The 20,826-nt window shown below is 38.7% G+C and overlaps 1 protein-coding gene across 1 annotated transcript in view; it reads left to right on the top strand.

The window, feature by feature from the left end:
- The window catches only part of THEMIS (thymocyte selection associated), a 133,329-nt gene extending 112,862 nt beyond the window's left edge, over window positions 1-20,467 (top strand). The window contains exons 5-6 of the mRNA XM_070419230.1: window positions 8,444-8,597; window positions 19,740-20,467. Coding sequence (XP_070275331.1) covers window positions 8,444-8,597; window positions 19,740-19,771 — 186 coding nt within the window. The 3' untranslated portion in view covers window positions 19,772-20,467. The remainder of the gene's footprint in view (window positions 1-8,443; window positions 8,598-19,739) is intronic.
- The last annotated feature ends 359 nt before the right edge of the window (window positions 20,468-20,826 follow it).

Here is a 20,826-nt window from a genome sequence, read left to right as displayed (position 1 = left end):
CCTTACACTATCTTCACACTTTCGGATTCTTTTTTCATTTTGCTTTTCCAATTGGGTGTTTTTTGTCGAATCTTTGGTTTGATTCTTGAGCTCCTCTGGTCTGCTATTGGGTATAATATTCTTTATTTCAGTCAGTGTATGCTTACTTTCTAATTTCTTTATCGTAGCATCGAGGGTCTCATTAGTTTTCGTGAGGCTCTGCACAAATTTATGGCAAGCCCCCAAAATTGCGATTCTTAGCTCCATATCCTCCATTTCTGTCATGTTTTTTTGTCTCCGCATCTTTTATGCTTTCTTGGTGCACCCCCTTGTGGTCTCTGTGCGCAGTCTTGTTCTAGCCAAGCCTTAATTGTTGTAGTTAACACTAGGGGGATTTGACCACCAGGCCGACTGGCTGTAGGAATCAGCTGTGCGGAAAACGTCTGTCTTCTGGGGAGGCGCTAATCCAGCCTTTGCCTGAGGCAATCGGCAAATGGCTGTGCGCAGGGCTTGGGCGGGCGGGCTCAACAGGGCGGGGGGAGGGAGCCGCTATGGCCGCTCTCAGTCTGTCCCCAGGGGCTCTGCCTCTCTGTCCCAGCAACCGCTGCAAACCTCGGAGGGGCCGTAGCCAGACAGCCCCGCTTCTCCCGTTTGAGTCTGGGTCCCTAGAGACTCGCCCGGATCTGTAGCCCAGAGTCTGAGACTCACTCCTGATTGAAAACGACAACCGCGCCCTCAGCCGCCAGCCCGCTTTGCGCGCGCACCACCTCACCACCGCACCACCGTACCTTTAAATTTTCCACACTACGCCTCCTCTGAGCGTCGGAATGCTGTTGTTTTTGCTTCTAGTTGAAGAGTCTCTCCTCAGCCAGCCTTCCTGTGGTTCTAGTTGATGTCCGTTCCGAGTTTTAGTTGTATTTTTGAAGTGGTTGTTTACGGCGGCAATCTCTGGTGTTTACGTATGCCGCCATCTTCCCTCCTCTCGATGTTTTATGTGATCGAAAGTGAGGATCTTATAACCACAGTGAGAAAATTGTTAACAAGTTGGCTATAAGGACTCTGTAGGTAGAAAAAAAAGTGAGGCAAGGAAGAGCTGATAGGCAGAAAAGAATTAAAGACTGAGAGGGAAGAGCAGTGTTAGTAAGTGTGAGCATAGAGGAAAGTCTTAGAAACCAAGATCTCGATGATGGAGAAATTCTGAGGGACAGTGAGGTCCACGTTCTGATTGCACTTACAGGAGCCTGAAAAAGAGTAGAAAAAAATGTTCTATTAGATGTAAACCGTAAAGGCCTCTGATGTCATGCTGGTAGAGGGATGACAAAGAGGAGGACATGAGATGAGGAGGGCATTATGAGCACATGCCCTCTGTGCAGGGGAGGATCCTGGAGACAACGGTAGGGTCATTCTGTAGAACTTAAGAGCCGGTGTTGGCCGAACCGGTTTGGCTCAGTGGATAGAGCGTCGGCCTGTGGACTGAAGAGTCCCAGGTTCGATTCTGGTCAAGGGCATGTACCTTGGTTGCGGGCACATCCCCACTGGGGGGCGTGCAGGAGGCAGCTGATCGATGTTTCTCTCTCATTGATGTTTCTAGCTCTCTATCCCTCTACCTTCTTCTCTGTAAAAAGTCAATAAAATATATTAAAAAAAAAAAAAGAGCTGGTGTTTGATGGTGGTGTCAAACAATGCTTCACAAAGTGATGGGGAATAGGCTGGGTGTGCAGGAAGCAGTGAGAAAGGCAGCCTTCATGGGAGAGGGTTACAAAAAAATGTTGAGGTGAGGAGGTGGGAAGCAGCCTTCAAGGACTACGTCCTACGTTGGGCACTTGTTCACAATAGCACGAGCTTTTTAATTTAAGCAACACTTTGGTGGCAAGAATGCCATTTAACATTTCACATAAAATGAATGCTCAAAGAAATAGTGAGATGAATCCTACTCATAAAAATGGTTTCTAGCTCAAATAATAATATAGCAATGTTTCAAATCAGGTTGCCAGGATGGATACCTCTCAAAGACTCATGTGAAAGGCTCTGTTTTAATACCCAGATAAAAATAATTTCAAATGTAATTTTTAAGGAACGAATTTAGAATATTTTTTCTAGATACAGAACTGTTATATGGTACACTGCAGTTCCCATCTGCCATCTGCAGCAAGAGTTGCTCTGCTGGACACTTTCCAAATGCTATGCATATGTCCACTGATTCAAGACTAATTTCACCAAAAGCTAATCTAAACAGAAAATGTGTCTTATAGTTTATTCTACTGTCATTTCTATTTTTATAATTTAAACTAAGATTAATTTTCCTGCCCTTTGGCCACAGATTAAACCTCACACAAAGAGTTACAATTTGCCAATTAAAATAGGAACTATAGAAGTTACAACAATAACCATCTACATGAACTGATCATCTTAAGATTTACAAGAGGGCAAAATAAAGTAAAAGAAGGTTTAATTGATACATGCAGAGCTATTTAGTCTTCACAATACCAACATTGTAAGTGAACCAGCCTTGGCATTTTGAAGGGGATGCACTTGTTACAGCATCTTTAAGACAGCAACCCCTCTGCATGCCTGTCCATGATCTGGAGTGACAGCATGGACATCTTTGAGGGCAGCCAGACTGCCTGTTTATCTTCTTAAGAATAACGATTGTAGAGATTAGCTGTGCATTCTGACTGCATTTTAAAATACAAATATATTGGTTAAGCATTGGCTCAAGTGTCCATTTTATCTTTGGCTAAATTAATAGAGATTAGAGTAGCAAAAAGCAGATTGAATTGAACTTGGCAAAAGGTGTGAAGAGCTTCTCTACCATGAGTACTCTGAGACAAAATTCTTAGACTTGTTTTGCTCAAACAAATTGTGTGATTATATTGAGTTTTTCCTGCGTCCAGGAGCCAGAATATTATTTTTCCTAAGAGGGTAGTCAAATCAACATCCAATTAGGATGGTGGGACTTCTAGATGTTAAATTGTCTAGTTCCCAGTTGCAGTAGGAGAAACAGAGGAAGATGCAACTGAAATATTTGAATACTGTAAGTAGGTCTCTTCCTTTATTACACAATAATATGTCCTTAAAACATGTGTTTGAATATAAAGACATAAAGTCCTCTCGATAGTATGTGAAGGATTTCTTTCCCAAATAAGATGGTAAGATCATTGATATATAATGATCTTAAGCTCTCTAATCAGAGTTCCAACAAGGAATGGGTCTGATCCCAACAAGTCCAGCAGATAGAGGAAATCTTTAAAGAATTGGGACAGAAAGTTTTTATCTTTTATCAGGACAATTAGGAAGCAGACACAGGCATTTTCTTTCCTATGGGTCAATTGCCTCTTCTCCAACCCAAAGGAATGGACAGGGCAGATAGAAAACCTCAATTCTTTTAAACATCTGAACTTCTGGTGGTACTTGGAGCTGGAAGAGGAGAGAGAGATTGTCCCAACTCTCAACTACAATTGGACCCAAGTGTCTAAATGTCAAACCACATGCATGTACCTGTAAATGCTGCTGAGGCCCCAATCAACTGCCAGCTCAAAACCCAGGCAGCTCGATCCCCTTTGAAGAAGAAGGTGTGCATTGGCAAGAGGTCAAGTGCGTTGGCTAAGAGGAACAAGTGATTCCAGCAAGGAGTCTCACCAGGGAGGGCCACAGTCTAACGTTTTAGAAGTGAGAGAGATAAAAATGTGCTTCTAAGGAGACCATAATAGAAGGCCTGCCAATCACAGGCCTGGGCAGCCTCTCTGCAAACAACCTCAGGCTGCAAGGGACAGGAACGATGTCAATGACAGCTTGTCTTTAGGACTGGGTGGAACAATCTCAACATCATGTTTTTTCAGTTGGTATAAAGAACATTCTGTGCAGAACAGACAGCTTATGAGTATAGATGGGTAATTGTATAAAAATTAGATAACCATCTGAAAGAGACGCCTGTTTTTATGGGTGATCAACTTTAGATTATTTTTTCATTTCACATTCTCGCTTGTTTAAACATTTTCCTCAGGAAAAACAACAACATTTGCCTCTATTTATAATGCACAATGAGAATATTATGAGATTTTTTTAAACCCTTGATAATCTTATAAAGTAGTTACAGTGATACAGCTATATAACAAACAAAAAGAGAAAACACACACACATACACACACATTAGAAGACAGATTGCATGAGGGTTACATGGCCTCCTGGAATGATAATTTGATGTGCATCGCAAACCTATATTTCTTATGGTTGGGTTTTCATCTTATTTATTTATTTTAATATGGAGTTTCTGAATTTCTGTTTCTGTTGTTCTTCATCCAAGTAGAATTTAATTCTGAGGAAGAAAGTTACTGAGAAACTTCTTCCCAAACATCACTTGAATTTACTTTTCTGATAAAATAAAAAATACAGGCATGAAAGGAGCAGTTGTTTATATAAGCAGAGGAGGAGGTAGTTTTTTTAGTCTGTTAGGAGATTGAGTGATTTTTTACAAAGTATAAAGTGAAGTACATTATCTAGGATACTTCATGTTGTTTTAAATGTGGATGATATTTAGTCCTTGGGCCAAGACAGGCTATATGTGGCTTTCTGAGGAAAGGCAAGCTCTCTGTACCCTTGGGGAGAAGGGTCAAACGTGGATATAATCATGCACTGGGAATCTCAATGAACGGTTTGAGAGATGAATGATAGATATGAAGAAATATTTTAATTTTTTTCATGGACATATTATTTTATGGTAATGTTTATTTGTTCCTTTCTTTGTTCATGAGAAAAATACTCAGTACCTTGTAATTGAATCATTGTTTTCAGCAGGAACACTAAAAGCAGTACGCAAACTACAAGCCAAGAAAAACATGAGAAATAATTTAACAGTTGCTTTTTATTAACAGACAGGATTCTAATGACTCATTTCTAATGACAAGTTAAGTGGAAATTATACAAAATAAGCAGGATTTATTTTTAAAGTACAACTCTAGAGTGGTTACAAAGGCCTGATGCATGCCAGTTCAAATTTATTGGTGTTCTTCTTTATTCTTTGCACACATTTTATTTTTCTCATTTTCTTCTGTACCTGATCTTCAAGTTGAAGGCTTGACATCTGTAAAGCAGTGCCTGACATAGAATTTTATTTCTTTCATTATTGTCAGGCCACAATCTTGTGCCTCAGTAATATAGAGCAACTGTATATACATACTCAGTTCTCAGGCCCTCACTTTCCCTTTTATAACCATTCTTTGATTTATAATTTCAATATATAGTGACTAATCTAACTTGAACCAGGGATGTATATGGGATATTATATGACTATAGTATCTGCAACAATTGCATCGATGAGTTTATTTAAAAACATAAGATTTTCAATATGTATTTTAATGACTAAAATAAGTTCAAATATGTGTGCCTTTCTACTATATAATGACTACTGTTAGTGACTGTATATCATGCTTAACATATGGACATGTGAGTATTTAGTAGCCATTGATAAGCTAGACAAAGAAAAAGTTGTAAAACTTGAGTCTATATTATACAAACATTTCTCCATTTATTTAATACTAGAGGCCCGGTACATGAAATTCGTGCACTGGAGGGGGGTCCCTCAGCCCGGCCTGCGCTCTCCCGCAGTCCATGAGCCCTTGGGGATGTCTGACTGCTGCGGAGGCGGGAGAGGCTCCCGCCGCTGCCACTGCACTCACCAGCCATGAACCCGACTTCTGGCTGAGCGGCATTCCCTCTGTGAGAACACACTGACCACCAGGGGGTAGCTCCTAATTAAGCGTCTGCCCCCTGGTGGTCAGTGCGCATCATAGTGACCAGTCATTCCACTGTTCAGTCGATTTGCATATTAGCCTTTTATTATATAGGATGTAGTTATTCGATACCTACTGTATTTAAAACACTGAGATAAGAACTGAGAACATTGAATAGGACAGATATAGTCCTTATTCTAGTTGGTTTATATTTTTAACCAGAGAGATAGACATTAAACATTAATCCAGGTGTTATTTCATTGTATTTGTGAAAACTGCTTTGCAGTACAAGGACAAGGTGCTCAGAGACTAGAAAACAAAGGTTCTGGCTAAAGTCTACATGGTAAGGGAAACCTTGAAGGAAGTCTTGAGTTTGTGATAATGTTCTAGGTAAATGGAATAGCCACGCCTTACCTTGGGAAGGAAGAATGGTGGGATTGTAGAACTAAATAAAGGACATTAGGGTTGGAGTCCAGAGTGCTTATCATGTTATACAAGCTCTGCCTCATCTTGTTTCATAAATCTGGCCCCTCCCCTGAGTTAGAACATGTAGTTGGTAAATTAAGCCATATAATTGTTGAAATTATCTAGAGATGGTTAATAAAAATAATTAGATCAATAACAAAACCTTGAGGAACACTTAACAGTCAATGGAATCCAAGAATGAGTAGTCAGAATGGTAAGAGGGACACCAGAAACAGGAAAGGGAGTGACCAGACATGTTAAATGCTGCAGAGAGATAACAGGGTAATGTCTGACATCTGGTTTTAGAAGTAGGATGGATGCTGCATAGAGAAAGAAAGGAAAAGAGCCTAGAGGGCTGGTGGATACAGAGAAAGCCTGGCAATAAATTTATAAACTCATGGTGAGTAATGGACTTACGTTTTTGTGGGCTGTGGATGAGTCAAGTGTAAACAAGTGTAGTGGTTTGGTTCCAGGAAATACCAACACTCGGACTCTGACCTGATTTGTCACTGGAAGTGTCACCAGGATCCCTCCTTTTGTCATTAGAAAAGGAATTGGAGAATTATTTACCCGTGATGTACCACACTGTATTTTAAATCTCTGCTTAAACAATTTAAGAAATTCTGTTTGAACGATTTAGAGCTTGAGACTATGTGAGCCCAGGACGTTTGTATTCTCACACTGCAGCCAGGACCTGGGATAATACAGATGAATGGTTGTTGATGTACTTACTCATTATCTATTGCCACACAGTGCTGCCTACTCACCAGAAAGACTGAATGGCACACATCCAAAAACAGTTATTTAGTTCCTGAGGCTGTGGAATTCAGCTGATCTAGGCTGGGTTTGCCCAAATGCCTGGGGCTCCTCTGGCTGTGATTGTCTCATCTCGGATGACTGGGATGACCTGAATCTGCTCTCTGTCCTGGTCAGCATCCAGCAGGCCGGTCTAGGCATGTTCTTATGGCAGAGTGGAAGAATAAGAACGAGAAAAAACAATTATGCAAGCATCTGTCAAGTCTCTGTTTGTGTTGATGTGCCAATGTCATCCGGGTCCAGAGAAAGTCACATGGACAAGTCAAAAGTCAGAGTATGAGGGCACTGAAAAAAATGACAAGGACAGGACCTGGATACAGAGAATGGTAAAGAATTGGGGCCATAACGGTAACCAGCCCACCACACTGAATGAATATATGAATGATTGGATCATAGAATAGCATCAGGAGCACTGGACTAAGGGTCAGGAAACGTATCCCAAAAGCTCAGCACTGTTTATGTTGTTAATTTGGGTGAATCATGTAATTATGCTGGACCCTAATTTTCTTATTGGTCTTTTCCAATCTTTAAAGCCTTTGATTCAAGCTTTCAATGAAATTTTTAATGAATTTAATGCTATACACAGTCTGTAGGAGGAACTTAAGAAAAGTTGTTCATTGTGCTATCCTTTGGTGAATCAACATGGCTATGTGGATAGCCCAAAACGGGTAATTATGACTTCGTGAATCTTTGAATATTTTGTAATCACATTCAAACTGAAAAACTTCTAGTCGGAATTTGGGTATGAAACATAATGCTGAAAGTTCACTTTCTTTTTAGGTCTTAATTTTGGCTCCTATTTGATGATTCTTTGAAGCACACCACATACTAGTACAACATCAAACACTATATGCCATCTCATATGCGAGATGAATTTTGGGGTTTATTGATGTTATGCTTTAATAATTCATTGTTATGATGAATTATGCTTAAAATGACTGGAAGAACTTTGTAAAAGTTTGCATAATACTGATACAAGTGTGATTTATTTTAGGCAGATGTTATGATTTGTTTCATAAAAAGAATGACAATAATACAGAAGTGAAATCTCTTCATTATACAGTGTGTAATTATGCAATATGTAATGAAATGCAGGGTTATTTACTATAGAGATAAAAACTGAGCAAAAATATTCTAAATGAAGAATACTTTATAAGATTCACAAGAAGGAAGTAACATATACAAATGGTCTTTGGAAATGACTTTCCACATCTGAGATGTCTTCTTATACTAGTCACTTAGAGTGCCACAAAACTTCCACACCTAGGTTACCAAAATATATGGATGAAAATGTAGTTTGTAACTCCCTTTGACACATAAGAATGTTCTGTTCCAGATATAAGAAATAACTTGCCATTTGATAAATGTTTACCCTTGTCATATCCCTGGGAAGCGTTTATTTTGGACTGATAATTTACTTGTGAAATCAATCACTCTGGCCTGTCTCATTTCAGAGTCTCCATGTAGATATATCCAAGAAACTTCATTCCCATCAAGCTGGCCTGGATTCAAAAGTACCAGTTGGTTGTCAAAATGCTTTGGCTGATCTGGAGAAAGAGAGAAGCAAGAGCGGAGCAGCGGCAGTAGCAGGCACCGATGGAACCACAGGTCATTAGCCACATGATGGGGGCTTTAGCCACCTCCGCGACAAATGCACAATATACAGATTCTTACTACCATTTTGTTTGGAATATATAATTCAGTCAAAGTGACTGTCTGACCTGAAAATCTCATTGGAATATAGTTTTAAATGCAGCATAATATTGAACACTCACACTAATGCTAGGTCTCTTCATTGTTTTTTTATTAGATTTTTCTCACTTATGGTTTTCATGGCCAAGGAAGTACTTTATTCTAAGACTGCTTGTATTATCATGACACTGACATTTTTAAATTTTTGCTAGAATTAAGAAGGATTAATGTCTTGAGGTGAGGTTAACATAATTGCGATGTTTCCGTTTAAAGAAGCGTCAGCTAAGTAATCTAGTGCAGACTTGAAATATCACAGCTTCGTTTATAGAAAGGGTGATCTGATAGTTTTCACCTCGCCTGAAAGCAAAACAGGAGCAAGTGGACTTGTGGAGATGTTGATAGCATTCAATTAAGCCACCCAGTCTAACTTCCATATTGTGCAAACCTGAGATGAGTTAGCAAGGGAATTATTTTAGGCACAGCAAAGCAGCTCAATATCTATTACACGTTATCTTTGAAACTTTACACTGCAGTTTGTAAGAAAAATGAAACTGTAATTATTCTTAAGCATATGGTTTGTTTCTTCTCCCTCCTTATCTGGTTTTGTAGCGAGCGCTCTTTCTTCCTCCAAGGGCATGTAAAAGTCACACTACTAGATAAGAAGTCTCCGCAGTGTTGCTGCTGAAACTCTGTACAATCTGTTCTTTCATGTAGTTAGCTTTCTGGCTTCTGACACTCCCATAAAAATATCCCATGGAGCTTTTCTTATTACCTTTTCATTGACTCTCTTCGAGTGATAAAAATGAAATTCTGTAAAGGGCTTTGAAAACCATGCATATTGCCATTCCTCCGAGTTTCAAACACTAACCAAGTACAACTGGACAAGAAACAGCTACTACAGGAAAAATTGCTGCAGTGTGTTGAGTCTCAAGCCATCATTAATTTATAGGAAACTATTTTTTTTCCCTAAGATGATGGATCCTAAAAAGTACCAGATAACACATTCCTGCGATCAAAGCTTTTGTTTCAGTTATAGGAAAATTTGTCTGACCTATCACTGTGTGTGCATCTTCCTGGGAGAGTACATTGCAGCCCCAGCTTTGCAGCCCGAATGAATAGTTCAGAGTATATCACAGATCAGGGCAAGCCCTGTCTCAAACATACTGCCTGCAAGTGACGATTTAAGGAAAAATATCTTTGAATTAAAGTATAGGTTCTAGGCAAGACTACCTAATTTTATTCAAGAGAGTAAAATGAACCGTTACTTAGGTTAGGTAATCTCAACATGCATTTTTCCCCCCAGAAATTATTTAGTATGCTCATCTGAGCAATGTTTTCATTTGCTATCCCATTTGTAATCACAATACATCACAGAGTCGGTCTCCATTATGAACTAGAGTGGTGTGACAATTCCATATGTGAAAACACAAAAGTTAAGTAAAGCAGGAACATTATTCTTCAAATTTCATTTACCTCATGTAATATAGTTTATGTTTTTTGGTTTAAAATAGAAAGACTCATTGTCTCTCTACTGAGCATTTACCAGACTTGGAATGAATTCTCATCTCTGAACAGCCACCACTGTGGAGTTCAGATGGGCAAAGGGCATCCTCTCTGAGCTTCCCTCTCTTTTTATTACTTAGACACAAGTCAGTCATTTTCTAAACTCTCTCTGGTGAGAGTGCCAGTTTTTGAATCTTTGTAGCATATTATATGTTTTTTTAAAAAGCCTTATTAGGACAGGGTTCCAGCTTCTGTAGTTTTACTCGTTCTGGACGCCTAGATCTTTTTCTTCCAGGTAGATGAAGTCGAACCACTTTGAATGTGTATCTAATAATTTCTCTAGAGGGAATTCCTTCTTTTGGAATTGAATGTAAATACCTGAAAGTTTCACTGTGAATGCACATATGTCAATGATTGAATGTAAATACCTGGAAGTTTCACTGTGAACGCACATATGTAAATACCTGGAAGTTTCACTGTGAACGCACATATGTCAGCAGTTCTGCTGTTGCAGCCAGGAGGACAGCCAAGTATATATACCTCGGTCATCCCTATCCCCCTGTCACTAGGACCCTGACGGAAATGACTCCCCACACCTCCTGGATGACCTTCTTCTGTGGGTCCTTCATTCACTCTGGTTGCTTGGCGATGACCACGTGTTCTATTAGGAGCACTGTTATTAAGTCTGCAGGTTGTTTTGTTCATAAATTACTAAGAGAACAGTTCTCTGAAAGTAGGATGATGAAGTGGTTAACCTTTGGAGTCTGAACTCAGACTGCTGGGATTAAATCTTGCCTGTTCCACTCGCTGGCTGTGTACCACGAGCCATTTGTTAGTGTCGCTATCTCTTTATTTGTAAAATTGGGTTAATAACAGTGCTACACTGTAAGCTCTTTCAAAGCTGCATTAGATAAAATAGGTTAAAGTTGGTATAGAACACCATAAACTCCAATCGAATCCTCGCTATTATAATTAACTTCGGCATCTCTATGAGTTGATGGCTAAGAAAAACTTGGCTTCCTGGCGGTATGCTCTGCAACGTGCTGGTGAAGACCTCCTCCTGTGGCTCTTGTAGACTTTCAGTTTCTGTCTGTATTTTTTCCCCTTTGAGAACCATATCATATCCCATTGGGAAGTTCATGGCCTCTAGGAATCCTATGGACATGAGAAGGGACTAGAAATCTTCTGGAGATGAGTCACTGATTCCCCTGAGTCCAAGAAACACGGTAATTGTGCAGAGACAAGGAGGCCCTGAAACTTCCTAACGGACCCCTTTCCCATCTTACCTCTGCGGCAGGGAGAGCGGAGGCTTCACCTGTGCCATTCTTGGTGGGTGACGTATGTCACGTGCAGATGTTTGTTTTAAGCAATTTTTTGCCTGGCCCGTTCCCAGGGTAAACTTGTGTGGGGCAGCGTATTAAGGAGGGCTCTCAGGGACAACACATAGGCAGAGGAACTAAAGCAGGCCTGGGGAGAGGAAGAAGTTAAAAGACACTGAAGACCTCGGCTGATCCCACTGGGAGCTCTGGAACTGGCCTGGCTCTTCAGAGTTGCCCTGTGTTGGGGTGAGGGGACCAGGCCGTTACAGCTCCCGAATCAGTCAGTCGTTGGATGCAGATACCCCTGAGGAGGGGGCATGGCTGTGGGCAAGGTGGCTTCCTTCAGCCAAGAGCAGTCCTTTGGTATCAGAGGATTCTCAGGCAGTTGTGAGGAGGATGTGATTATTATGTAGCCACTCCCTAATGCAGTGGTTGCTTCTGGTGATCCAGTGCTAAACAGGAGGCTTCATCTTTGAAAATAGGCCTGTTTGGTTTTGCCCTACATAAATGTTCTCTACTGAACAAATTTTATACTTTCCTAATCAACATTCTCTAATGGAATTGCCTTTCTTTTGAAGCTTCAACTATGTTCTTCTAATTATTCCTACATCTTCAAGCTAAACTCAAGACTCATCCTCCATACATTAGACTTGCCAAGTAGTGAGAAGCCTAGGTGAGAAAATAGAACACAGCTACTCCGAGGTCTAGTCCCAGCTCTGCGCAAACTAGATGGGTGACCTTCCATAAAATATTTCACTTTTCTGAGGTGTATTTTCCTCACCAAAATAGGAGGTGTGCCAGGTCATTTTCATGCCCTGTCAGTTCTGAAAGCATTGCTTCTATGGCCTATTCTGATATCACAGAGTGATGCAACTGTTGCTCATCTCTCAGTAAGGCTCACATGGAGATGATCCCACATCTACAAACACACTTATTATGGTAAATTAACCAGGTGAGAGGAAAGGCGCTCCATGGAAAAACGTTTCACTGAGGTCAAGAAGGGAGCCAGAAGTAAAGAATGGATCTATAGGAAAACAAAGCAGTCTTTATATTGAGTTTTAAATTAATCCTAATGTTAAACTTCCGATTTTACTTCTATGTTGGAAAACAAAACACAAGGCAGCTCCCCATCAGGATTATTGTGAGAATTAGACAAAGTGAGGGTCCTGTATTAAAGACCTTGATCGAATGATTGAATGTATGCTACAAAGAGGTAGTACTTTAGATATAAAATATAGTCTTGTCTCTCAATTTTAAGAAACACTTCAGCAATTAGTGTTATTCTGAGCATTGTGTAATTTTAAGCATAATAATTACTTTTACTCCAGACCAGAAAACCTGTTATTTAAAATATTGGATCATTTCAAACCAGTAATCCAAAAATCTGGTATATTTTTCATCCTGCCATTTAACATCAATGCAGCGTTTTCATAATATAAACAAAATAATGACACCAGTAGAATTGCCCTTATATTTCCAGGGAATACAGTCTAAGTTTTGGAACTACTGACAGCCTGAAGTAAAATGTTATAAGATTGCTCTTCATTTTATAGCAACTTCTTTCCCTCTTCTCAGAAGGTTTAAATGTTTGAGAATATGCTGGAAGGAGAACCCGCAGTCATTTCAAATTCTTTGAACAATTCTGCAATATCATTTCCTATTAGGCAGTTGTGTGCGTACTGACAGCCTTGCCCCTCGTCTTCCCTGGAGATTAATTTATTTCCTGCAGTGCTTGCTCTTCATGGGAAATCTGACTCCTCAGCCTTCACCAGTGGGAGTTCTCATCAGCAGAATGTTAATTATAAAAGCAAAACCATATCCCGTATTGAAAGGGAAAAAACAGTTCTCCAGGCAAAGCAAACTTTGTCTTTCCTTGTCTATTCTTTTCACTCCATTCTCTCCGCAATCTGTGGCTGGACAGAACATTCGCCATCGGGGAAGCAGTCTGTGAGATGGTGAGGAATAGAGGAAAATGTGCAGGCTTTGCAACCAGACAGTCCCAAGACTGAGCCGCCACGTTACTCTGTGATTTCATTTCCTGGTCTGTAAAATGAGGATAGAAATATTGGCCTCACATGAAATTGTGTAATGAGACTGGCATAGAGTAGACACTAAAAAAATTATCATTATTACAAGGCTCCTTCAACAAGCTTTGTTTAGCACTTGCTGTATATTAGTCGCTATGGCATAATATTAACCGTGTATCATGGTGGTTTATGAAGGAACCTATTAGAGATTTGAAGAAATATATCTTTCAGGTCTTAAGAGACAGAAATGTTAGACTAAGATAGATTACTGAGATACCCTGTTTTGAAACCTGGTCTTAATCTTCATTTTCTGACTCTTCTCATCACCACTTCTACAGCTTTATAGTGGTTGCTAAGGACTTATGAACATATTATTTTTTCACCAATAAGTCCTTTAAAAAAATCCCCAAACTCTTTGCTAATAGTTTTAGGTCTATTAGAATTTAAAAATGCCTTTGAGTTTATTCTTTAAAATTATTTTCTCTAAAATAAAAAATTGTCAGTTTCTCTTTGATTTTGTCTCAGAAATAAAACTTTGGTAAATTAAATCTTGAGACAGAGAAGGCAATAGCATGACAGCAAAGTATAGATAAGGCTGAAAAATACTTACCAGATGAAGAAACAAAATCTATTACTTTAAGGCCAGAAAGATCAGTTTCAATAACATGATTGTGATTAATCATTTCATTTAAGTGAATTAACTTTTTACATATTTCCCCCTGTTATTTTATGATTTGGGGGTAACATTAGAAAGAGAACAACTAAAGCATTAGATGAAGAGATGTTATGGTGCAAACTCATAACAACTGAGACCTAGTACAGGCCGCTACAAGTAGAGATGAGCTGTGTGTGTGATGTACAACTCATGATAAGGAGTATTCTTTCATATGAAAAAATAACATTTTTTCTTAAGATCAGTGATAGTATTTAACTTGGATAGAACAATGGGCTGGATATATATGATGAGCTTTGACTTTCATAGAGTCAAGTACAAATCATTGATTGATTCTTTTTTAATGATAATTGCATTTTTAAATCATGAAAGTCACTACTAAATAAGTTTTTGAGCCTCCCCCTCCATTTTACTCACGAATAATATTTAATCTTATTATTTTAAATTGCCCTTCCCCTTTTTCTCACCATTTTTGGGGGGCAGGCAAAAATATTTTAGTTATTTTTCCAAACTAAATCTGGTTTTTATTTTGTTCAAGAAGACCACCTTTACTCTGACCCATGAACTAAGCAAAACAAGAAGGAACAGATGATGTAACTTTCAAAATTTATTTCAGTGTTTCTCTAAGTTCTTGAACATAAAGAAAGTCACATATGAGCATGTTAAAAATACTTATTCTTAGGATCTGCTCTCTAGAGCAGAGTTGGCAAACTCTGGCAGTTGGTCTAACCTGTCCCATTGCCTGCTTTTGTACAGCCACAAAGTAAGAATTTTATTTTTTATTTTTAAGTGTTTGGAAAAAATTAAAGGAAAAGAAATATTTTTGACCTGTCAAAATTTCATGATTCAAATTTCAATGTCTCTATGAAGTTTTATTGGAACACAGCCACACTGATTCATTTAGCTATTATCTATGGCTCTTTTCCTGCTCCTACTCGATCAGCAGAGTTGAGTAGTTTTGACGGAAACCAGATGCAAAGCCTCAAATATTTACTATTTGGCCCTTTAGAGTAAAAGTTTGCTAACCTCTGCTCTAGAGAATGTAATTCAGAAGTTGTCAGGTAGGAACTTGGAATCTATTGCAACTTGTTTCTTGGGTGATTGGGGTCTCCGGACCACACTTTTAAAATAATGCAGTAGAAGACTTGTAAATAACTTCTCTTTTTTTCTCACTCATCACACCCACTACATCAACAAGCCCTATTGGCTTTATCTTCACACAAAGTCTAGAATACAATCATTTTTAGCATGGTCACTGTTATCAACCTAGTTCAAGTCATCATCATTTCTCATCTGGACTCTTGTCTTGAGAACCTGACTAATCTATCTGCTTCTGCCCTTGCTTCATACTGTCCCCATTCTCCACACAGCAATCAGAGTAATTATGTTAAAACCTTAGTCAGATCATGGAACTCCTTTCCTCACAATCCTCCAGGGATCACTCTGCTTCTTCCCCTTTCTCACAATTGGCCTCCTAACTGTTCCTCAGAAATGCTAGGGGTCCCCCATCCTCAGTGCTTCCATAGGCTGTTTTCTCTCTCACTGTCACAGTCTTCCCTCCAGAAATCGGCATGGCTTTCAGCTTTGCCTCTTTTAGGTCTTTCCTAAAAGCACACAGTTTCATAGCCATTACATTCTTTATGATGCCTCCTGTAACCATCTCATTTAGATTTGTAGTGTTCCTAGCTGGAACTGCCTATCTCTCTAATGCCATCTAAAACTTTATTTCTTATTTTGATTATGGGTCACCTTTCCTAGGTGAGGGCATTATGATGGCAGAGACTTTCTATCAGTGTTCTGTATCCTTAGGTTCTAGAAGATGGCATGGCTCATCATAGGTTCTCAATAAATATTTGAGTAAAGAAATGAACCCCAGACTCCCATTCTGTGGTTGAAATATAGTGTATGACACCTGTCAAACAATTTCTGTGTGAAAAAACAGTTGCCAGTAGTATAAGTGTCAGACCCATTTCTGAAAAATGGTGCAATATCTTATAACCACTATAGATGAGAAGAATAAAACAGCTAGTTCAATCTCAACTAATAACTGAATTATAACACATGCTAAGAAAAGTATAAGATGAATATAGATATGAAAATGGTACATGGATGAAAATCCTGTTGGAAATATTCAGGAGGGATTCCAGGAAAACACATTTCACAATCAAGCTGCCTACTAAAGGTGCTTACTGCAGATTTTACTGTTCACCATCAAGTTGAGCAATTTGAGGAGATTGGCACTCAAAATTCCCAACAGAGAAACAAGCAGGGTTTGACTGACCTGGGTTCAAATGAAGTCTTTAGGAAATGCCAGTTTTATGAAAGAAGGTAAAGCACTTTTATATATACTTGAACGTAATTCCTTCAAAATAGAAGAAAATAAAAATTTTCTTTCACTTTAATCCTCTCAGTCAACAAATTAGCCATTAATGTTATATGTATAAAGCTTCGATTTGTTGGTTGAACAGCAGGTTATTCCTACATAAATGTAGATTTTGACTATCACAGGACACTTTTGACTGTCGAAGGATAGTGTTTGGAGAGAAAAACAAAACAAAACTACATTCTATATCTATTCCTCAGTGGATGAAATGTTTGGCTTGGTCTCCAAGGAGCTGAGTATACATTATTCCACATCTCTCACTTAATTTGATCATTTAAGTAATTGTGAGTATTCAAAAGTAATCAGTGAATATTGAATTAAATGTAAGAAACATCACCTCCATATTAAGTTTGTGACATTTTAAAAGGGATGGTTGGTGAATACCAAAAGAACTGAGGTTGTAAATCAATTTGAATTTTATAACCTAAGTAATCATCAGAAAAATAAGCTCCTGCACATTTTGAGACTCCTTGAAAGTTAATGCAATAAATAACACAGTTTCAATTCAATGTTACATCTGTTCTGTCAACTGGAGTGTGGATGTTAGTTGGAGCATTCCTACACTGGGTGGAAGATTGGACTAGTTCAGGCAGAGAGAGGCCACTTACAAGGTCCCCTCCAAAACTAAGATTGTTTAAATCCTATTATTTTATGTCAAAATAATCTCATTATACTAATCCCATCTCCTCCTGTTTTTCTGCTTAACTATGTACTATCTTAAATCAGTTTATTGACAAGGGAGAGTGAGACTAATAACTGTCAAGATGACAAATTGAACTTTCAAACTATGGGGCTTATAATAGTTTTATGTGAATATGAGATGGTAATAGCAAGTAATATTCCTGTAGCACTTTACATTTTACAAAGTACTTGCAGGTCCATTATTTCATTTGCTATTTCTTCAACTCTGTGATTCAGTTATGATATCAAAATTCATTCACTGATAAAGTAATGGAATTTAGAGATTCCTCACGACCCATAGCCAGTAAGTCTCAGAATAAGGAATCATACCTAGGCCTTTATTTTCTGTTTTCTATACTACAGTATATCTATTTCATTTGCCCTCAATCTCCATTTCCCCCAAGAAAAGCAGCACTCTGAGGGAGGAATACTGTTGTTACCCCTTTTTTACAAATAAAGTCACAAAGATAGTAGGAGATAGGAGTTGGAATAAAATCTGGGCATACTGCCTAAAAACCCCGTGTCCTTTCATCTATAATGTATATACTACTACAGTGTGTCGATTTATTGCTGCTATGGTGTAAGGAAGACCAAAATATCCACGGGCAGCAGTTGGGAATAGTGGGTGATGAGGAGAGGGAAAGAAACCAAGGAGAGCATGGAATCCAGGCTGCCTCTCTCTCATCAACCACTGACTGCCCCTGCTCTGCCCCCAGCCCTCAGCCCCAAGCCCCAGTTGACACTGAGAGGAGATGTTGACAGAGGAGAATAAATCAGGCTGCTGAGGGAGTTAACATGATGTGTGGAGAAATTCCACTTCTTTCTGCTTTGACATCTCCTTTCCTAAAACTTTCCCAATTAGCCTGTGAGCTACCCAGAGGTCACAAAACTATATACATTGTCTTTCTATTTCACACATATAAAAATAACTGGCAGTTGGTGAGAATAAAATTCCTCACTGTAAAATATAAAACCCTTTACATTTATTAACTCATTCAATCTTTGTCATAATAGGCACATAGGCATCGTGTATAAAATAAGCACTATTATACTTCCCCCATTTATTAAAGATGAGGAAATGAGGCACATAAAGGTTAGATGACTTCCTTAAGGTTACAGAGTTAATATCTAGCAGAAAAGGAAGGACAGGAGGGAGGGAGGGGAGGAGGGAACTGGGAAAGAGGCAGGAGGGGAGGGGAGAAAGGAAAGAAAGGGAGGGTGAAGGGAAGAGAGGAAAGAAGAGAAACAAAGAAGAAAGAAACAAAGGGGCCAAATATGTGGTGAGAGAAGATGATTTGACTTCGGGTGGTGGGCACACAGTGCAATATACAGATAATGTGTCATAGAAATGTATGCTTGAAACCTATATGATCCTATTAACCAAATTCACCCCAATAAATTTACTTAAAATTTAATTAAATTAAGGGTCGAATAAAAAAAAAAGGAAAGAAACAAACAAAGGTAAGGAGAGAGGAAGGAGGAGAGAAAGGGAGATATGAATGGAAAAAGGGAGGAGAGGAAGGAGGGAGGGAAAAGAGAAGAAGGAAGGAGTGAGGAAGGCAAAGCTAATGAGCCCTGGGGCAAGAGCTTCCGAGGCATCCTCTGGATGTCCATGTGGCCAGCACCTATCAGATCACTAATGACAGGTATGGAGAACGAAAGGATGACTGGTTTTCGTTACCTCTTGACTGTATGGTGCTAGTGCATGCTATTAGGGGTTTTAAGCCCCCCCCCCCCCCCCCCCGCCACACACACACACACACACACACACACACACACACTGCTCCATCAAGCCGTACTGGAAAAGAATCAAGTGTCTTGCCTGCACACAGACACATTTCCTATTTGCAATGTAGCTTTCTTTACTTGAGTGTGGATATGATGCTGTGGTGAAGTCAAGTCTGTGTGTATGTTAATCAGAAGCTTTAGCTCAGACAGCTGATGCTTGAGACCTGTTGCCTTCTCTTCCGTTGAACATTTATAGTAACCTTTTCTCCTCTGTAGTCTTCAGAACACCACCAGGGCTGGGCTCTTTTCTGCAGGAGTGCTGGTCTGCAATCAGATATTCATTTTAGAGCACAATCAACCTCAGGCTCTTTGTGAAGTTGTGTGATTGCTGGACAAGTTTCTCAACGTCACTGTGAATTCACTTTTTCCCCTTACATTTCCTATATAATAGAGTTTTTATGCGGACAAACTAAAAATGCAAAGGAAAGCACTTTATAAACTGAAAAACACTTTACAAATTCAAGGTGTTATCTCCTAGCTCATAAAAATACTTACCTTTTATCTAAAGAGTTTACATTTCTTACTTTTTTTTTTACTCTTCTTATTTTTATCTCAGTTATTTCTTTAAAAGCATATATTCATGAGAGTGTCCTATAAGCAGTATTTGAAAGCAAGTAGTTTTCTTCCTGGCTATTTCCAATACATATTTCTGATAGACCCTTCTTATTTTTCCTTTCCTTATAGAAATGTTCAAAAATGAAAAACATCAAAAATAACGAGATGTGACTGAAGCCACTTGGGTAGTGACCATAAACGTTGTGATGGAAAAGTAAGCCTGGCCTTCTAGCTGAAAAACAACGATTTCCCAGCGGCCCCCACAAGAAACTCGATTGCCCAGCGCAAAGAAGGAAACAACTTTAAACGTTTTAACAGATAAACAAAGCAGAAACCTATGTATAGATGTCGCATAGTCTACTCTGTTGTGCCAAAACCTTTAAGTATTGTTTCATTGTCACCAGAACATATTTTTTTTAATGTGCACATTTTGTGTGGTTCTTATTTTCACTAACAGCTATTAAGCAATTGGAAAACGATTTTATATTTCAGTTTCTGAGTAAAACCAGTACAAAATAGGATAACGAGTCACCAAATACTTTTCTTTTCACAAATGGTTTTGCATTTTTTTGGTGTTCTCATCATTCGGTTAAAAATAACTTTAAGATATTATGGAGTGATTTAGAATACCCAAGTTTCTAATCTGACTCGCTTGGGGCTGTATAAATGAATTCTACTTCACATTTTTAGTTTGTTGTGGAAGTACCCTGTAAATAAGTGTGTTGAGGTTTACCAGCCCAAGCCATCGTGAGGCTTGGGGATTTTATCATAACTTTCTTCCCTGTTTCCTAACAACCAGAATTCATGACCACAGTTTCACCAAAGTTCTGCTAATATGTCTTAGTTTATGTACTGTATGATAGATAATCATTTCGATGGATGTTTATTAGGATCCTAGAAAAATTATTTTATTTATGTATTATTATATGTTAAGTATACAGGGACAATTTTATTTTGCATCTAACAAAATAAACAGACAGATAAGTTTTCTCATTGAAGTTATACAGGAATTTAATGTCAAGCTTTGGTTTTGTTCATAGGTCATACTCTTTACAAAAGTTATTAGTTAATCTCCTATCTCATAATTCTTTTTTTATGTATGAAACAATTCATTGGTTTAGTACCAAAGAGTTTCTGATGACAACAAATCACTAGACAACTTTTCAACAAAAGAGAAAATTACTGTTATAGACTTTTTACACAATGTTTATACAGT

The sequence above is a fragment of the Myotis yumanensis genome, unplaced genomic scaffold (genome assembly GCF_028538775.1).
Source record: "Myotis yumanensis isolate MYYU_CA2020_CCGP unplaced genomic scaffold, mMyoYum1.0.hap1 SCAF_6, whole genome shotgun sequence".
NCBI lineage: Eukaryota > Metazoa > Chordata > Mammalia > Chiroptera > Vespertilionidae > Myotis > Myotis yumanensis.
Note: the sequence above shows the minus strand (reverse complement) of the source record. Positions and strands in the feature narration are given on the sequence as shown.